This window comes from Hylobates moloch, unplaced genomic scaffold, assembly GCF_009828535.3.
Source record: "Hylobates moloch isolate HMO894 unplaced genomic scaffold, HMol_V3 SCAFFOLD_6, whole genome shotgun sequence".
Lineage (NCBI taxonomy): Eukaryota > Metazoa > Chordata > Mammalia > Primates > Hylobatidae > Hylobates > Hylobates moloch.
This window is the reverse complement of record NW_026652281.1, coordinates 103,750,748-103,767,634: the sequence shown is the minus strand read 5'-3', so window position 1 is coordinate 103,767,634 and position 16,887 is coordinate 103,750,748. Positions and strand designations below refer to the sequence as shown.

At 40.9% G+C, this 16,887-nt stretch overlaps 1 protein-coding gene across 8 annotated transcripts in view; it reads right to left on the bottom strand.

Moving 5' to 3' along the window:
• Positions 1-16,887, bottom strand: part of NFATC3 (nuclear factor of activated T cells 3) — a 174,836-nt gene that overhangs the window by 75,028 nt on the left and 82,921 nt on the right. For all 8 annotated transcript variants that reach the window (XM_058441135.1, XM_058441131.1, XM_032157708.2 and 5 more), the window contains exons 4-5: positions 12,230-12,429; positions 5,172-5,344 (exon numbers count right to left, since the gene is read on the bottom strand). In XM_058441135.1, coding sequence (XP_058297118.1) covers positions 5,172-5,344; positions 12,230-12,429 — 373 coding nt within the window. The remainder of the gene's footprint in view (positions 1-5,171; positions 5,345-12,229; positions 12,430-16,887) is intronic.

The window sequence follows — 16,887 nt, the reverse complement described above, 5'->3', positions numbered from 1 at the left end:
GGGTTTGAAGATCAGCTATGTTTTGTTTGGCTAGCAGAGTATTTTAAGGAAATTTAAAATCACAACAGCTCTCAAGTACTTAATACCTAGCCACAAAAGTACATAAATTGGGACCCCAGCCCGATTCAAAGAGAGTATTATAATCAATCCTTTCATAGAAGATGCCTATGTGGGCCAGGCGTGGTGGTTCACGCCTGTAATCCCAGCACTTTGGGAGGCCAAGGTGGGCGGATCACGAGGTCAGGAGTTCGAGCCAACGCGCCCAGCCTGAACACACTTTTGCTGTTACTTAGAAAGTACCTGTAATCACCAACATAGTGAAAACCTGTCTCTACTAAAAATACAAAAATTAGCCAGGTGTGGTGGTGCATGCCTGTAATCCCAGCTACTCTGGAGGCTGAGGTAGAAGAATCACTTGAACCCAGGAGGCGGAGGTTGCAGTGAGCCGAGATTGCACCACTGCACTCCATCCCTGGGTGAAACAGCGAGACTCCATCTTAAAAAAAAAAAAAAGAAAAAGAAAAAAGAAAAGAAAAAAGATGTGTATGCAGCCAGGCGTAGTGGCTCATACCTGTAATCCCAGCACTTTGAGAGGCAGAGGCAGGTGGATCACCTGAGGTCAGGAGTTTCAGACTAGCCTGGCCAACATGGTGAAACCCCATCTTTATTCAAAAATAAAAAAATTAGTCGGGTGCAGTGGTGCATGCATGTAATCTCAGCTATTTGGGAGGCTGAGGCAGGAGAATCTCTTGAACCTGGGAGGCGAAGAGTGCAGCTAGCCAAGATCATGCCATTGCACTCCAGCCTGGGCAATAGAGTGAGACTCTGTCTCAAGAAAAAAAAAAAAAAAAAGATAGGTATGGGATTTAGGAACAATTATTACTTGGGATGTACCAAGCACCAACCTACATCTTAGACAATATTCATATCTCTACTGTTCCGAACAGGTCATAGAGAAGGGGCCTGAAAACAAACACTGATTACAGGTACGTTCTAAGTAACAGCAAAAGTGTGTTCAGGCTGGGCGTGTTGGTTCACACCTGTAATCCCAGCACTTTAGGGAGACCAAGGCCGGCAGATCATCTGAGGTCAGGAGTTCAAGACCAACCTGGCCAACATGGTGAAACCCCATCTCTATTGAAAAATACAAAAATTAGCCAGGCGTGGTGGTAAGCACCTGTAATCACAGCTACTCGGGAGGCTGAGCTGGGGGAATTGTTTGAACCCAGGAGGCGGAGGTTGCAGTGAGCTGAGATCGTGCCACTGTACTCCAGCCTGGGGGACAGAGCAAGACTCCATCTCAAAAAAAAAATAAAAATGTGTTCAACAGATGGCATAAACATGCCAAAAAACTACTTGTGTGATGAAAATAATATTTTTGAAGAATATTTAATAACAGAAGAAAATGTCTATGATAGTATAAGTGAAAACTACAAAACAAGATATAAAACTGTATCAGATAAGCCCAATTAAAAAACATTGTGTGTGTATGTGTGTTTACAAAAAGACATATAACTACAATAAAAGAAAATCCAGGCTGGGCACAGTGGCTTATGCCTGTAATCCCAGCACTTTGGGAGGCTGAGGTGGGCAGATTACTTGAAGTCAGTAGTTCAAGGCCAGTGTGACCAACATGGTAAAATCCCATCTCTACTAAAAATACAAAAATCAGCTGTGTGTGGTGGCAGGCACCTGTAATCCCAGCTACTTGGGAGGCTGAGGCACAAGAATTACTTGAACCTGGGAGGCAGAGGTTGCAGTCAGTCGAGATTGCACCACTGCACTCCAGCCTGGACCACACAGGGACACTCCGTCTCAAAAAAAAAAAAAAAAAAAAAGCCAGAAAAGGTTAATACTGACTATATATAAATAGTAATATTACAAAATAATTTAATATTACACTATTCTTTGTACCATTTTGTGCTTTTTTTTTTTGAGACGGAATCTCGTTCTGTTGCCAGGATGGAGTACAACAGCATGATCTCGGCTCACTGCAACCCCACCTCCCAGGTTCAAGTGATTCCTTTGCCTCAACCTCCCGAGTAGCTGGGACTACAGGCACACGCCACCACGCCCATCTAATTTTTGTATTTTTAGTAGAGATGGAGTTTCATCGTGTTGGCCAGGATGGTGTCGATCTCTTGACCTTGTGATCTGCCCACCTCGGCCTCCCAAAGTGCTGGGATTAGAGGCGTGAGCCACCATGCCCAGCCCCATTTTGCGTTTTCTATATTCTCCATAATCACGTTAATTTTATTTTTATTTTTTATTATTTATTTTTGAGATGGAGTCTCACTCTGTCGCCCAGGCGGGAGTGCAGTGGTGCTCCTAGAAGTTCTCTACGTCCCACCTTTCTCCCCACTCCATCCATTTCCTTTCTTTTTTCTGAGATGGAGTTTCGCTCGTTGCCCAGTCTGGAGTGCAATGGTGTGATCTCGGCTCACTGCAACCTCTGCCTCCTGGGTTCAAGCGATTCTCCTGCCTCAGCCTCTGGAGTGGCTGGGATTACAGGCGCGTGCCACCACGCCCAGCTAATTTTTGTATTTTTCGTAAAGACAGGGTTTCACCATGTTGGCCAGGCTGGTCTCAAACTCCTGACCTCAGGTGATCCACCTGCCTTGGCCTCCCAAAGTGCTGGGATTACAGTCACAAGCCACGGCGCCTGGCCAATTTTATTTTTTAAAAAAGAAAAAAAATTAAGAATCATTTTAGTGTAACTTCATCTCACACACTCAAACTACTCTATGAACTTGAATTATTTAAATTACTTTGCCAGCCAAGCATGGTGGCTCACGCCTGTAATCCCAGCACTTTGAGAGGCCAAGGTGGGCAGATCACTTAAGTCCAGGAGTTCAAGATCAACCTGGGCAACATGGGGAAAAATGCAAAAATTAGTCAGTTGTGGTGGCTTGTGCCTGTAGTCCCAGCTACTTGGGAGGCTGAGGTGGGAGGATTACTCAAGCCTGAGAGGAGGTGGCTGCAGTGAACTGAGATCATGCCATTGCACTCCAGCCTGGGCAGAAGAGTGAGACCCTGCTCAAATAAATGAATTAATAATTTTGCTTTAAAAATAGAGTGATCTGGGGTGGGGGGAGGGGGGAGGGACAACATTAGGAGATATACCTAATACTAAATGAGGAGTTAATGGGTGCAGCAAACCAACATGGCACATGGATACATATGTAACAAACCTGCACATTGTGCACATGTACCCTAAAACCTAAAGTATAATAATAAAAAATTAAAAAAATAAAAAAATTTAAAAAAAGAATTAAAGCATTAAAAAAAAATAGAGTGATCTATGCTTACATGGGCATAGAACCCTCTGGCAGGATAATTAAGAAGCTGGCAATGGTAGCTGTTTCTAAGCAAGAGAACTGGTTGACTTGGAAATTTATCTTGTACTCTATATTTCTGAATTTTGTAACATATACCTGTATTACTCATTAAAAAGTTAATATAGGCTGAATGTGGTAGCTCATGCCTATAATCCCAGAACTTTGGGAGGCTGAGATGGGAGGATCACTTGTGCCCAGGAGTTCGAGACCAGCTTGAGAAACACAGTGAGGCCCTATCTATATAAAGAATACATTTTTTTAATTTTAAAAATACAAAAATTAGTTCTGCAACTAATTCACCACACATTTACTCAGTGATTCCCACAGTCAACTGGCAAATGATAAAGTATCACTCCAATTCAGCAAAGAGCAAAAGAAGGCTGTTTTATATATGAAAGATTTTATAGCAGATGTGGCCCCAAATTAAGAATACAGGGCTGGGTGTGGTGGCTCACGCCTGTAATCTCAGCACTTTGGGAGGGCAAGGTGGGCAGATCACAAGGTCAGAGTTCGAGACTAGCCTGGTGAACATGGTGAAACCCCGTCTCTACTAAAAATACAAAAATTAGCTGGGTGTGGTGGCACACACCTGTAATCTCAGCTACTAAGGAAGCTGAGGCAGGAGAATCACTTGAACACAGGAGGTGGAGGTTGCAGTGAGCCGAGATCGTGCCATTGCACTCGAGCCTGGATGAAAGAGTGAGGCTCCGTCTAAAAAATAGTAATAATAATAATAAAAGAATACAAGCTGGGTACAGTGGCTCACACCTGTAATCCCAGCACTTTTGGAGGCTGAGGTGGGCAGATCACTTCAGGTCAGAAGTTCGAGACCAGCATGGCCAACATGGTGAAACCCTGTCTCTACTAAAAATACAAAAACTTAGCCAGATATGGTGACGGGTGCCTGTAATCCCAGCTACTTGGGAGGCTGAGGGAGGAGAATCGCTTGAACCTAGGAGGTGGAGGTTGCAGTGAGCCAAGATTACGCCACTGCACTCCAACCTGGGCGAGAAGAGTAAATCTCCATCTCAAAAAAAAGAACACATATGGTTAACAGAAATAAAACACTATTATATAATCAAGAGTATAAGAAAACCTGTTTTCTAGGCAGCACAGCTCTATCACCAAAAAGCAAATAACCTTGAATGAGTACTAGAGATACTTGTGCCTCAGTTTCCTCCTATGCAAATAAAACATGGAATCAGAATATTCTAAATTATGTCCTAAAGATCTAAGTATTAGTCTCAATATTTCAAGTCATACCAGCTAATCTGCCCAAGATCCACAGTTCCCCAGGATTGAGTACATGTCAGGCTACAGGGTCTTTTCTTGTATCTTGGTTTTGTATATGTTAGGAAAAAACATTCACTATCTCAATCAGATGTTATAAATAATTTGAACAAAAGCTCTGTTAAGTCTTATTTAGCTAAAGTATCAGCCAGAAGTAAGCACCTCCTAGCATGAAGGCTGACATTTTAATGAAATAAAGATGACCAAGTGATACTTAAAAGCATCTGAATCATAGCTTCATGATTTGGTCCTCAGATGGCATGAAGCCCCCCATTCTCACAGACAAGAAAACTGTGGTCAAGAGAGTTTGTCTGTAGTTCACAGAGCTACCTAGTCAAACTATCATGAGAAACCATTTTCTAATTCCAAGATCAGTACTCTTTCACCCAAACATGTTAGCTCATTTCCACATGAGAAAATCAAACCAGCAACCCAGACTGTATGCCTCAGTTTGCACTTCAGACACATACATTACATTATAAGTAAAACAGAAAATAAGCTATTATACACAAGATCTTAAAACATCATCACAAGCTCACTTACAGCACTCAACGGGTATAGAGGCTATCTGCAGAGAAAGGACTTTTCCACTGGGCTGTGGGATGTGTACACGAAACACAAGTCGTACTCTAGTATTCTTTCTGCCAATATCAGTTTCTCCTTTTCGAAGTTCTATATCTGAATTGCGGAGTTTCAAAATACCTGCACAATCAATACTAAAGAGAAAAATATAAAAATTTAATTTGTTTATTGATAATCGTGGTTATAAACAACTCAACTAAATAGAAATTGTTAATTTGTCAGAAAAAAACTACCCAAAATTAGGTCAAAAAAGAAAAATATGTATGATTGCTTTCTCTGCTAAACTGAAGTTTAGGCATTAAAAATATTTTTGTATGATAAAGTGCAAAACTAAGTATAGTAGATTGTCTGCAAAGTTAATAATTCCTCTTCATTCCAGTATTTGCATGCCTTTCCTACTGCCATTAAGATGTAGAATATCTATGCCTGCTCTCCTTGAGAACTGGCCTATGACTTGCTTTGACAAATGGAGTGTGGCGAAGTGACAATATGCAAGTTATGAGCCTAGCACTGAAGAAGGCTGGTAACTTCCACTTTTGCTATCTTGGAGTCCTGAGTAAGAAGTCCAACTAGCATGGTGCAGAGAAAGGCCCAGACAATCCCTAACCACTCCAGCCACCCTAGCCATTTTGGATGTTCAACCCTAGCTGAGCTCCCACTTAATCCAGGTACTTAAGTGACCCCAGCTGACACCATGTGAATGGACCAGCTGAGCTCAGTCAACCCAAAGAATCATGCAAAATAATAGAGTGATTACTATAAGCCATTAAATTTACGGAGTGTTAGCACTAGACAGCTGAAATAAAGTAAAGACTCTTTAATTCTATACATGTAACTAGGTCAGAACAACAAATAATCCATCAACAGCATATTTAGACTTTTATAGTGATGTATTTATTAATAAAAACAATCCATCAGGCTAAAATTCTTGAATTTCTAAGGAATGCACATATAAGATGAAGGTTCTGCATTTAAGGTATAACGTTTCATCATCTGCTAACTTTATTATTAAGTATGACTGTTTAACACACTATTATGGCAGGAAACAACAGAAGCTACAAAATACCTTTGTTATTCACATATTAGAAGCATAAAGCAAATGGATAACTAATTATGATCAAATATACTAGTTAACCTTGCTAACAAGGCATTCCTTGTTATCTGTCCTCTTACTGGATCTATTAACAGTTCCAACCCTAATGCTTATTGCACAGAGGCTGCAGAAGTCACTTTGAAGGACAATATGTTTCACAACTAGGATACCAAGACAAGAACCGGCCGGGCACAGTAGCTCATGCCTGTAATCCCAGCACTCTGGGAGGCCAAGGTGAGTGGATCACCTGAGGTCAGTATTTCGAGACCAGCCTGGCCAACACGGTGAAACTCTGTCTCTGCTAAAATACAAAAATTAGCCAGGCATGGTGGCATGTGCCTGTAGTCTCAGCTACTTGGGGGGCCGAGGCAGGAAAACTGCTTGAGCCCAGGAGGCAGAGGTTGCAATGAGCCGAGATCACGCCACTGCACTCCAGCCTGGGCAACAGAGCGAGACTCCATCTCCACCAAAAAAAAAAGAAAAAGAAAAAAAAAAAAAAAGACAACCAGTAAAACAGAAGGCAGACTCCCAAAAGGAATTAAGCCACTCAAAATTTTTCATCTTCAGAAAGACACAGGAGAAGAATTTTTTAAAATGCAACAATTTTGAAAACTAAAAAAGCATTTGCCATTTATAGATAACAAATTATATAACTGATATTGAACAACTGCGCTTTAGCTCAAAGCAGTATTGACCAAGTTATATCAAATTAGTGATTATTCATGTTAACATGCCAACATGGGTCTTCAGGGGAAATAGCAGAGATCATCTGTGTTATTAAGTACTGAGCAAAGGCATTCTAGCAGCAAGCTAAGTTCCTAATAGATGTGAAATAACAGTACCAGAAAGTACATCTGAAAACTCTTAAATGCAAAAAACAAAAAAGCAAACAAAATAAAACAAGAAAAAAACTCTTATGTAGCAGTGAAAATAAGTATTAAATTATCTTTAAAACTACATTTATTTATTTATTTTTTTTTTTTTTAATTTTTTTGAGACGGAGTCTTGCTGTGTCGCCAGGGTGGAGTGCAGTGGCGCCATCTTGGCTTACTACAACCTCCGCCTCCCGGGTTCAAGGGATTCTCCTGCCTCAGCCTCCCAAGTAGCTGGGATTACAGGCATGCACCACCACGCTCAGCTAATTTTTTTGTATTTTCAGTAGAGACGGGGTTTCACCATGTTGGCCAGGATGGTCTCAATCTCCTGATCTCGTGATCCGCCCACCTCAGCCTCCCAAAGAGCTGGGATTACAGGCATGAGCCACCACGCCATTTTAAATCAAGGTGTAGCACTGCTACATCAATATTAATCCAATGTTAAAAAACAGAGGGGCTGCAAAGAGCTAAGGCAATAAATACTGGCATCCTATATTTAAAGCATCTTGTAGGGTAGCTCTATGGCTTATGGGTTAGTGTAATGGTCTTAAAAAAGAGATTAGGCTTGAAATAACCAAGCCCGTGGCTTAGTAGGCAGAACCAAGGGAATATCTACGAATTTTTCCACACCTGATTGCCTTAAGATAACAGTAAAGACACTTAATACATACTTAAGGCTCACTTATGCATAAATTATTTTGAACCATGGTCTTATCTATCACCTGGGAATTTTAAACCTACCATTATCTGGAACTATATTATATTCAACCACTGTACTGGATAATATAGTTACATTCAACAAGCTACTAGGATACTAGTTTATCCTAGCAATTAGCTACTGAGTAAACAGGCTCATTCATCTTTAGCTACCCTGTTATCTACAGTACCTAAAAAAGGTTCTTAGGTTTAGTAACATCCTAGTTGCCCCTTATTTAATCCTTTCTCCAACATACATAATGCTTGGGTCCTACAGAACTCCTGTTCCACAATCTACCAGTACAGAGCAGACAGTATGGTCAAGAAGTTTCAGGTATGTGTGTGGTAGGGTTGCAGGAGGAGGACTAGCTGTATGTTACTAGTCATAGTGGTATTTCTGCAGCCTGGTCCTTTCTGGTCTAATATACACAGTATGTGCTAGATCTGGTTGAGGAAGGGACATAAATTATGACTATTACCCTTGTTCCGTGTGCTAGTAAATGGAAAATGATGAAGGAGACAGGTAAATTTAGATGCTACTGCTCCAATTCTTTCATATTATTTGGGATATGAGCCTTTCTCAATTTCTTGATAATTTTTCATAGAAATTATTGTACTCTTTTCTATTTATTGGTTTACATATTATTTTCAGAAAGGATATGAGGCATTTAACAATATAGATACAAATAAAGCCAAGGAAAAATAAATAGGAAAAATTTTAAAACACAATAGGAAGTTAACTCCAAATCTAGAGTTGTACAAATTACTATAATTACTGTAAATGGGCTTGACTATGAAGTTCCTGGAAGCCAAGGCAAAAAGTAAATGTGATAAAGTTGTTATAGGCCGCTTGTTGTATGGTAAAGCAAAATCTACCATGCCATCGGGAATCACTAACTTTTTTCCTTTAAGTTGAAAGGACTGTGTTTGTGTGTGCATGCACACACACATGCAATAGTGATCAACCTAAGAGAAACTGTCTTTAATAGTGGTTTTTCAGATTATGAAGTATGTTTATGGCTATTTCTCATACTGTCCCTCAAGCCAAGTTAAGAAACAGAATAAACTTGTGATTTTTCTATTTAACTTGATTCGAATATCGTGCTTTGAATATCCAGAGGAATGAATGCAAACATGGCCTGCAAACTATCATCTAGGGATCAATTTCCTAAGTTTTTGGAAAAAGATAGTTCAAAGGTGATTTTTAAATTTCCCTCTACAGCTGACTAATCACATATCACATGCTTCTGATGCCATATAAAAAAGTAAGATCCCAGAACAAAAGGGAAGAAGCCTACTTGTATTCTCATTCAGAGGTTGGGCATCTTACCTTATTTGAAAATGTGTCCAATAGGATGCCTGGTGTCAGTATTTTTCTCAAGAAAGTTTTGCTCGAGTATCTGAATAAATACAGGCTGAGATTCCAAAGTTCTTTCTACATTATAGAACACAAATGTTTAAGGCCGGTGCAGTGGCTCACATCTATAATCCTAGCATTTTGGGAGGCTAAAGTGAGTGGACTGCTTGAGGCCAGGAGGTCGAGACCAGCCTGGTCAACATGGCAAAACCCTGTCTCTACTAAAAATACAAAAATTAGCCAGGAGTGGTGGTGCACGTGTGCAATCTCAGCTACTTGGGTGGCTGAAGCACAAGAATCATTTGAGCCTGGGAGGCAGAGGTTGTAGTGAGCCAAGATGGTGCCACTGCACTCCAGCCTGGGCAACAGATTTAGACAGTCTAAAAAAAAAAAAAAATTTAAGAGTAGAGATTATCAGCTAGCTGTCTGCCTTTGCTGTGAAAAAACTCTGTCATAGCCCCTATGCAACGATTTGCTGGGTTGGGTTCTTGAGTACTGTCCATTTGAACCAAAGCAGGCAAAAATAAGATTTTATTTAAATTTATATTAACTTTTCTTTTCTGGTAATAAATAACAGAATAAGGGTTTTTTTTTTGTTTTTTTTGTTTGTTTGTTTTTTTGAGACTAAGTCTCACTCTGTCACCCAGGCTGGAGTGCAATGGCGCAATCTGGGGTCACAACAACCTCTGCCTCCTGGGTTCAAGCGATTCTCAAGCCTCAGCCTCCTGAGCAGCTGGGACTACAGACAGGACCACTATGCCCAGCCAATTTTTCTATTTTTTAGTAGAGTTGGGGTTTCACCATATTAGCCAGGCTGGTCTCGAACTCCTGACCTCAAGTGATCCGCCCAAAATAAGTTATGTATTAAGGCAATTTTTATTTTACCTAATAGAAACATATCATTTTGTATGTCCTCAGGGGGTACACTCAGCTCATCTAAAAAGTTTATTTAAATATAAATTTAAGTGAAGAGAGCTCAAGACTGAAATCCGATTTTTTTGTTTTTTTTTTTCTTTTTGAGTCGGAGTTTCACTCTTGTTGCAATGGAGTGATCTCAGCTCACTGCAGCCTCCACCTCCGGGGTTCAAGCAATTCTCCTGCCTCAGCCTTCCGAGTAGCTGGGATTACAGGCGCCCGCCACCACACCCAGCTAATTTTTTGTATTTTTAGCAGAGACAGGGTTTCACCATGTTGGCCAGGCTGGTCTCAAACTCCTGGCCTCAGGTAATCCGCCCGCCTCGGCCTCCCAAAGTGCTGGGATAACAGGTGTGAGCCACTGCGCCCAGCTGAAATTTGTTTTATAGGACTGTTCTTGCAATAGCATGGGATGGATGTTATTCCTGCCTTAAGAAAGGTCTGTGGGCCAGGCATGATGGCTCACGCCTGTAATCCCAGCACTTTGGGAGGCCAAGAGGGGTGGATCACGAGGTCAGGAGATCATGACCATCCTGGCTAACACAGTGAAACCCCGTCTCTACTAAAAATACAAAAAAATTAGCCGGGCGTGGTGGCGGGTGCCTCTAGTCCCAGCTACTCACGAGGCTGGGGCAGGAGAATGGCATCAACCCAGGAGGAGGAGCTTGCGTGAGCCAAGACTGCACCACTGCACTCCAACCTGGGCCACAGAGCGAGATTCCATCTCGAAAAAATAAATAAAAATAAAAAAAAAAAGAAAGGTCTGTAGTGTAGTTTGAAACAATTTCTGTAATAAAAATCTAAGTTTCCCACGTCTGGTTGTGCCTACTACCCATTGATAGGTGCCTACTCAATATCCTTTCTTTTCTTCTTCCTTAGTAATAGGCCCCTACATTGCTTTGTTTTTTGTTTTAAAAGACAGGATCTCACTCTTGCCCAGGCTGGAGTGTAGTGGCACTATCTCGACTAACTGCAACCTCTGCCTCCCGGGCAAGTGATCCTCCCACCTCAGTCTCCCAAGTAGCTGGGACTACAGAGAGTCGCCACCGCAACCGGCTAATTTTTGTAATTTTAGTAGAGACAGGGTTTCGCCACGTTGCTCAGGCTGGTCTCAAACTCCTGAGCTCGGGTGATCTGCCTGCCTTGGCCTCCCAAAGTACTGAGATTAAAGGCATGAGCCACGGTGCTCAGCCTCCCTAAATTATTTGATGTGACAATGTGTTCTGGTAAATATAACATGTGTTCCTTACATATAAGCATGATCAATGAGATGCAGAGTTGTTAAGTAGGTTTTGGGAAAAGGCTCTTAAAAGAGGATTTGACACCGGTGGGAGTTCCCTTTTACCCTTCCTCCACACTTTTCTCCTTATTATCCCTTCTGGTAATAAGGATGTCATGGCTAGAGCTCCAGCAGCCATTTTAGATCATAAGACAATCTTTAGGATGGAAACCACATGCTAAAGATGGCAAAGAAGAAAAAACTTGCTTGGGGCCCTAATGACTTATGCAGCTACTGTGCTAGCTCTAAAATATCTATCTGTATATTTCTTTTATGTGATAAAACACTAAACCTCTAACTGTTCAAGCCACTGCATATCAGGTTTCTATTACAGGCAACTATATATAATCCTAACTAATCCTTTTGTACAAAACTCTATTGCATTCTCATTCAGAAGTTGGCCACCTCATCTTATTTGGAAATGTGTCAAGTGGGATGCCTGGAGGTAAAGTCAAAAGTTTTCCTTAAGGAAATAAAACAATCACAATTGTATCATAATTGTTTACTTATTGTCTACCCTATTAGATAGACTGTGAGCCATTTGATGAAAGTCCAGATACAGTATTTATATCCCTATCACCTAGGATATGGCTTGGCTGGTAATATATAGTATAAAAACACTTACTGAATTGAATTTTCCTTCTGGAAATATGCTACCACTCATAGAAAATGTACTAAATGTACATTATTTACGTAATGCCATTTAGAACAATATTTTATATTTATATTCAAAAATATATTTACTTTTTTTCTGAAAGTATAGAGAAAAAAAGAACTGCACATTTTAGGTATATTTCAAAATACCTGGCTGACATATTGTTTTCAGGAAGAAGAGGAACTTCCAGAACTTTTGTACTGGCAATTATTATCTCTTGGCTTGCAGTAGCGACTGTCTTCCCAGTGATTCGATGCACCTGGTAAAATGCATGAGGTCGTAAATATCGATCATCTGCTGTCCCAATAAACATTTGTAGATTTATCGGCTTTTCATTATAGCCCAGGAGCTAATCAGGAAAAAGAAACACAGAAAAGCACAATTCATTATCCATGCATTTTACAATATGTCAACAATTGTAAGTCTATTATATCTCTATCATATACTATTGATACACAAAATGTTATTTCAAAAAATACAACCAAAAGTAACCAGTGAGCAGCCCTCCAAATTTCCAAATTAGTTTAAGAAATAAAACACTGGAATGTGTTACATAAAGGAATGTAGGTTTTTTTTTTTTTTTTAAGATAAGTATCTACATCAACCAAAACTGTACAAAGCTTTCTGACTGCTATAGAAAACACAAAAGAAATACTGATTCTGTACTCTGGGCAACATTAACCATTCAGACCGGACCTAAAGATTTGGGTATATAGGAAGGTCCTCTAACAGACTGTTAAATCGGAGACACTTTGTTTTAGTAGAAAGAGTCTGAAAACCCCTATTCCATATATTATAAACTTACAATTTTATAAGTATAAACTTACAGACCCCAAGCAGCCTAGCTAAGGCTAAAACTGAAATGAGATTTTGAGCTGCCACCAACCACAGCGAGACAAGTTTTCCAGGCTGACTCCAACCAAGTTAAATGCCTACTTAAGCCAACAACTTCAACAATCTTCAGGAAAGAGAGAGGGAGAGAGGGAGAGAAGGAGGAGAGAGAGAAAGAGACTGAGAGAGAGAGAAAATCTGTCTGTACCTTTGTTTTCTATGCTTTTTTTTTTTCTTTTTTATTGCCTAATTGCTCTGGCTAGGACTTCTAGCATAAGGCTGAATCACAGTAGTGAAAGAAGGCATCCTTGTCTTGTTCCTGACGTTAGAGGGAAACCTTTCCGTCTTTAACCATTAAGTATGATATTAGGTGTGAGTTTTTCAAGAATCCTCTTGATCACACTAAGTTTCCCTCTATTTTCAGTTTGCTGCTTTGTTTTGTTTCGTTTTGTTTTGTTTTTTGAGATGGAGTCTCGCTCTGTCGCCCAGGCTGGAGTACAGTGGTACGATCTCTGCTCACTGCAACCTCTGCCTCCTGGGTTCAAGCGATTTTCCTGCCTCAGCCTCCCGAGTAGCTGGGATTACAGGCACCCACCAACATTCCCGGCTAATTTTTGTATTTTTAGTACAGATGGGGTTTCACCATGTTGGCCAGGCCTATCTGAACTCCTGACCTCAGGGGATCTGCCCGCCTCGACCTCCCAAAGTGCTGAGATTACAGGTGTGAGTGACTGTGCCCAGCTATTTTGCTTTTTTTAAATCATGAAAGCCTGCTGAATTTTGTCAAAGGTTTTTTTCTCTATCAACTGAGATGACCACATGGTTTTTCTCTTCATTCTACTAATGTGGTATATTACATAGATTAATTTTCATATGTTGAACCACTCTTGCTTTCCTGGGATAGATCCCACTTGATCATGGTGTATAAACTTTTGTAGTGTGCTGATGGATTTGGTTGCTGAGCATTTTGTTGAAAACTGTTGCATGTATATTCATGAATGATATTGGTTTGCAGTTTTCTTCTCTTGTATCTTTGTCCCCATCATTATCCATTTGTTTTTGTTTTTGTTGTTATTGTTGTTGTTGTTTTTGAGATGAAGTCTCACTCTTGTCCCCCAGGCTGGAGTGCAGCGACACGATCTCAGTCCACTGCAACCTCTGCCTCCCAGATTCAAGCGATTCTCTTGCCTCAGCCTCCCGAGAAGCTGGGATTGATTACAGGCACCTGCCATCACACTCAGCTAATTTTTGTATTTTTAGTAAGGACGAGATTTCACCATGTTGGCCAGGCTGGTCTCAAACTCCTGACCTCAGGCGATCCACCCTTCTCCCAAAGTGCTGGGATTACAGGCGTGAGCCAATGCACCCAGCCAATCCATTTAACTTAAAATAAAAAACTGTCTCTGCCCTACTGAAATTCCTCCATCTTTTCATGTATACGGAATCCACCTTTTCCTCAAGGTAATTTAGGATTCTTATTATAGTAATTCTAAAGTCTCTTTCCAATATCTAATCTAAGCCTTCTCTCAGTCTGCTACCATTGAGTGTTTTCTCTCTTTAATGTGGGCCACATTTTCTTGTGTGTGTACGGTTATTGTTTTAATGGACATTTAGTATAAAGAAAGTCTAGAGACTCAAGCAGAAAATATTTACCTCCAGAAAGGGGCATGCTATTTCTTTTGTAAGGTCATAGTTCTTAAACTGTGTCTGGACTTCAACTGAAGCTATAGTCTGATTCAGTATAGCACTGGCTTTAAAGGCCTGGCGGGTGGAATGTCTCTCTCTTCTGCCTGGTGAGTAATCTGAGAGCTGGCCAGATTCCAGAGATCTACCTATGCTTCACAACCAAGTCTCTGGTCCTTGAAACTGTTGGAAGACCTTCCTCTGATTTACCACCTGGCTGATGATTTTTTAATCTATGAGGAGTTCTCTATGCTCTTCAGTCTTGCTCTTTATTTCTGAGCCTCAGGGTATCTCTTCAGCCATGTTACTAGATCTTGGGTCTTTTGAGATTGGCTTGGAGAGACTTCTTTCAGCTCTCCTGATAATACTTCAGTCTTTGTAAATGACAGCCTAAGTGCCTAAGGGTTTCTGCCTTCGGTAGGTAAAACTATGAAATGAGGGGGTCTCACTTCTCCTGCCATGCCTCCTCCTCCTTGGGATGGTAGCCTCCTTGTATTTGGTGGAGTCTTACAGGTGAGTTTTATTCCCGCCTACTTGCCCAGCCTTGGCTTTACAGTGGAATTTGTAACCAGGCAACTTCACAATTTATTGGTTATCCTCCCTGTAACCAGAAGAAGACATTAAGACTTTTGCCTATTATTAGGTAATGTAATTTTACCCAGGATAGTTTTCAGTCCTATAACATTTATAAAGAAGCAATTAAAGCCTGGACTATTGCAATAGCCTTGTAACTGCTCTCTGTCTTCCCTCTTGTTGCCCTATAGCCCATTCTCTATCCAAGAGTCAGAATAAACTTGTTAACATGAATTGGATAACTTTGACTCCCCTCCTCAGAACTCTCTAATGGTTTCCCTCCACATTTAGAACAAATTCAAATTCCCTATGATGGTTTACACAGCATAAGGTGAATAGGGCCCTGGCTAAACTGTTGGCCATGCCCTTTCCACAGTCTGCTCTAGCCTTGCTGGCCTTATTGTATGAACCACTCAAGCTCATTCCTAATGTCAGGGCTTTCACACTTAATATTTTATGCCTCTGAAATATCATTCCCTCTGATCTTCATGTTACTTGACTTGATTCAGATACATAAAGGTCAGTTCCCTGAGAGGAGACTACAATATTTAAAATATAATATCTGAGTCTCCTTATCTTGTGCTTGCCTACATCCTATATTAAGAATAAATTCCTGCCCTTTCAGGAGCTTCAGGTAAGCATATGATAAAAATCAATTAAGCCTCTATGACAGAGAAAGGATGAAATCATGGAAACAAGTTAAGAGGGCTGAGGCACTAAAATCATGTGTGCTGAAAGTTTAAACTAGGGTGGAAGCAGGATCATAAATAGAAAATAGAAATGGAAAGGGATGAATGAATGGAAAGGATGAATGAATCTTTCCCAGAAGGCCCTAAAGAGATTTTCGTAACTAACTATACACAGAATAATAGAGGGATTGAATAAGTCAGATCTGAGCTTCAGTACCCAGGAGAATGATGGTATCACTAGGAAACAAAGTATAAGGCTGGCCATCATGGCTCACACCAGTAATCTCAACACTTTGGGAGGCTGAGGCAGGAGGACTGCTTGAGGCCAGGAGTTCAAGACCAGCAACACAATGAGACCCCCATCTCCACATATACACACACACACACACACACACACACACACACACACACTAGCTGAGCATGGTGGTGTGCTCCTGTAGTCCTAGCTACTTGGAAGGCTGAGGTGGGAGGGCTGCCTGATCCCAGGAGTTCAAGGTTACAGTGAGCTATGATTATGCCACTAAACTCCAGCCTGGGCGACAGAGTGTGAGACTTTGTCTCTTAAAAAAATAATAATGTGGGCTGGGCACGGTGGCTCACACCTGTAATCCCAGCACTTTGGGAGGCCAAGGCGGGCAGATCACAAGGTCAGGAGATCGAGACCATCCTGGCTAACACGGTAAAACCCCATCTCTACTAAAAATACAAAAAATTAGCTGGGCATGGTGGCAGGTGCCTGTAGTCCCACCTACTTGGGAGGCTGAGGCAGGAGAATGGAGTGAATCCAGGAGGCGGAGCTTGCAGTGAGCCAAGATTGGGCCACTGTACTCCAGCTTGGGCGACAGAGCGAGACTCTGTCTCAAAAAAAAAAAAAATAATAATAATAATAATGTGAAGTCACTGATTTTGGAAAAAGATTAATGTTGTCAATGCTAGTCACACCATAGTCGAGTTAACAGTGAGACATCTATATGGAAATGTGAGGCTACATAAGATGTATATGCTTTTTTTTTTTTTTTTTTTTTTTTTTT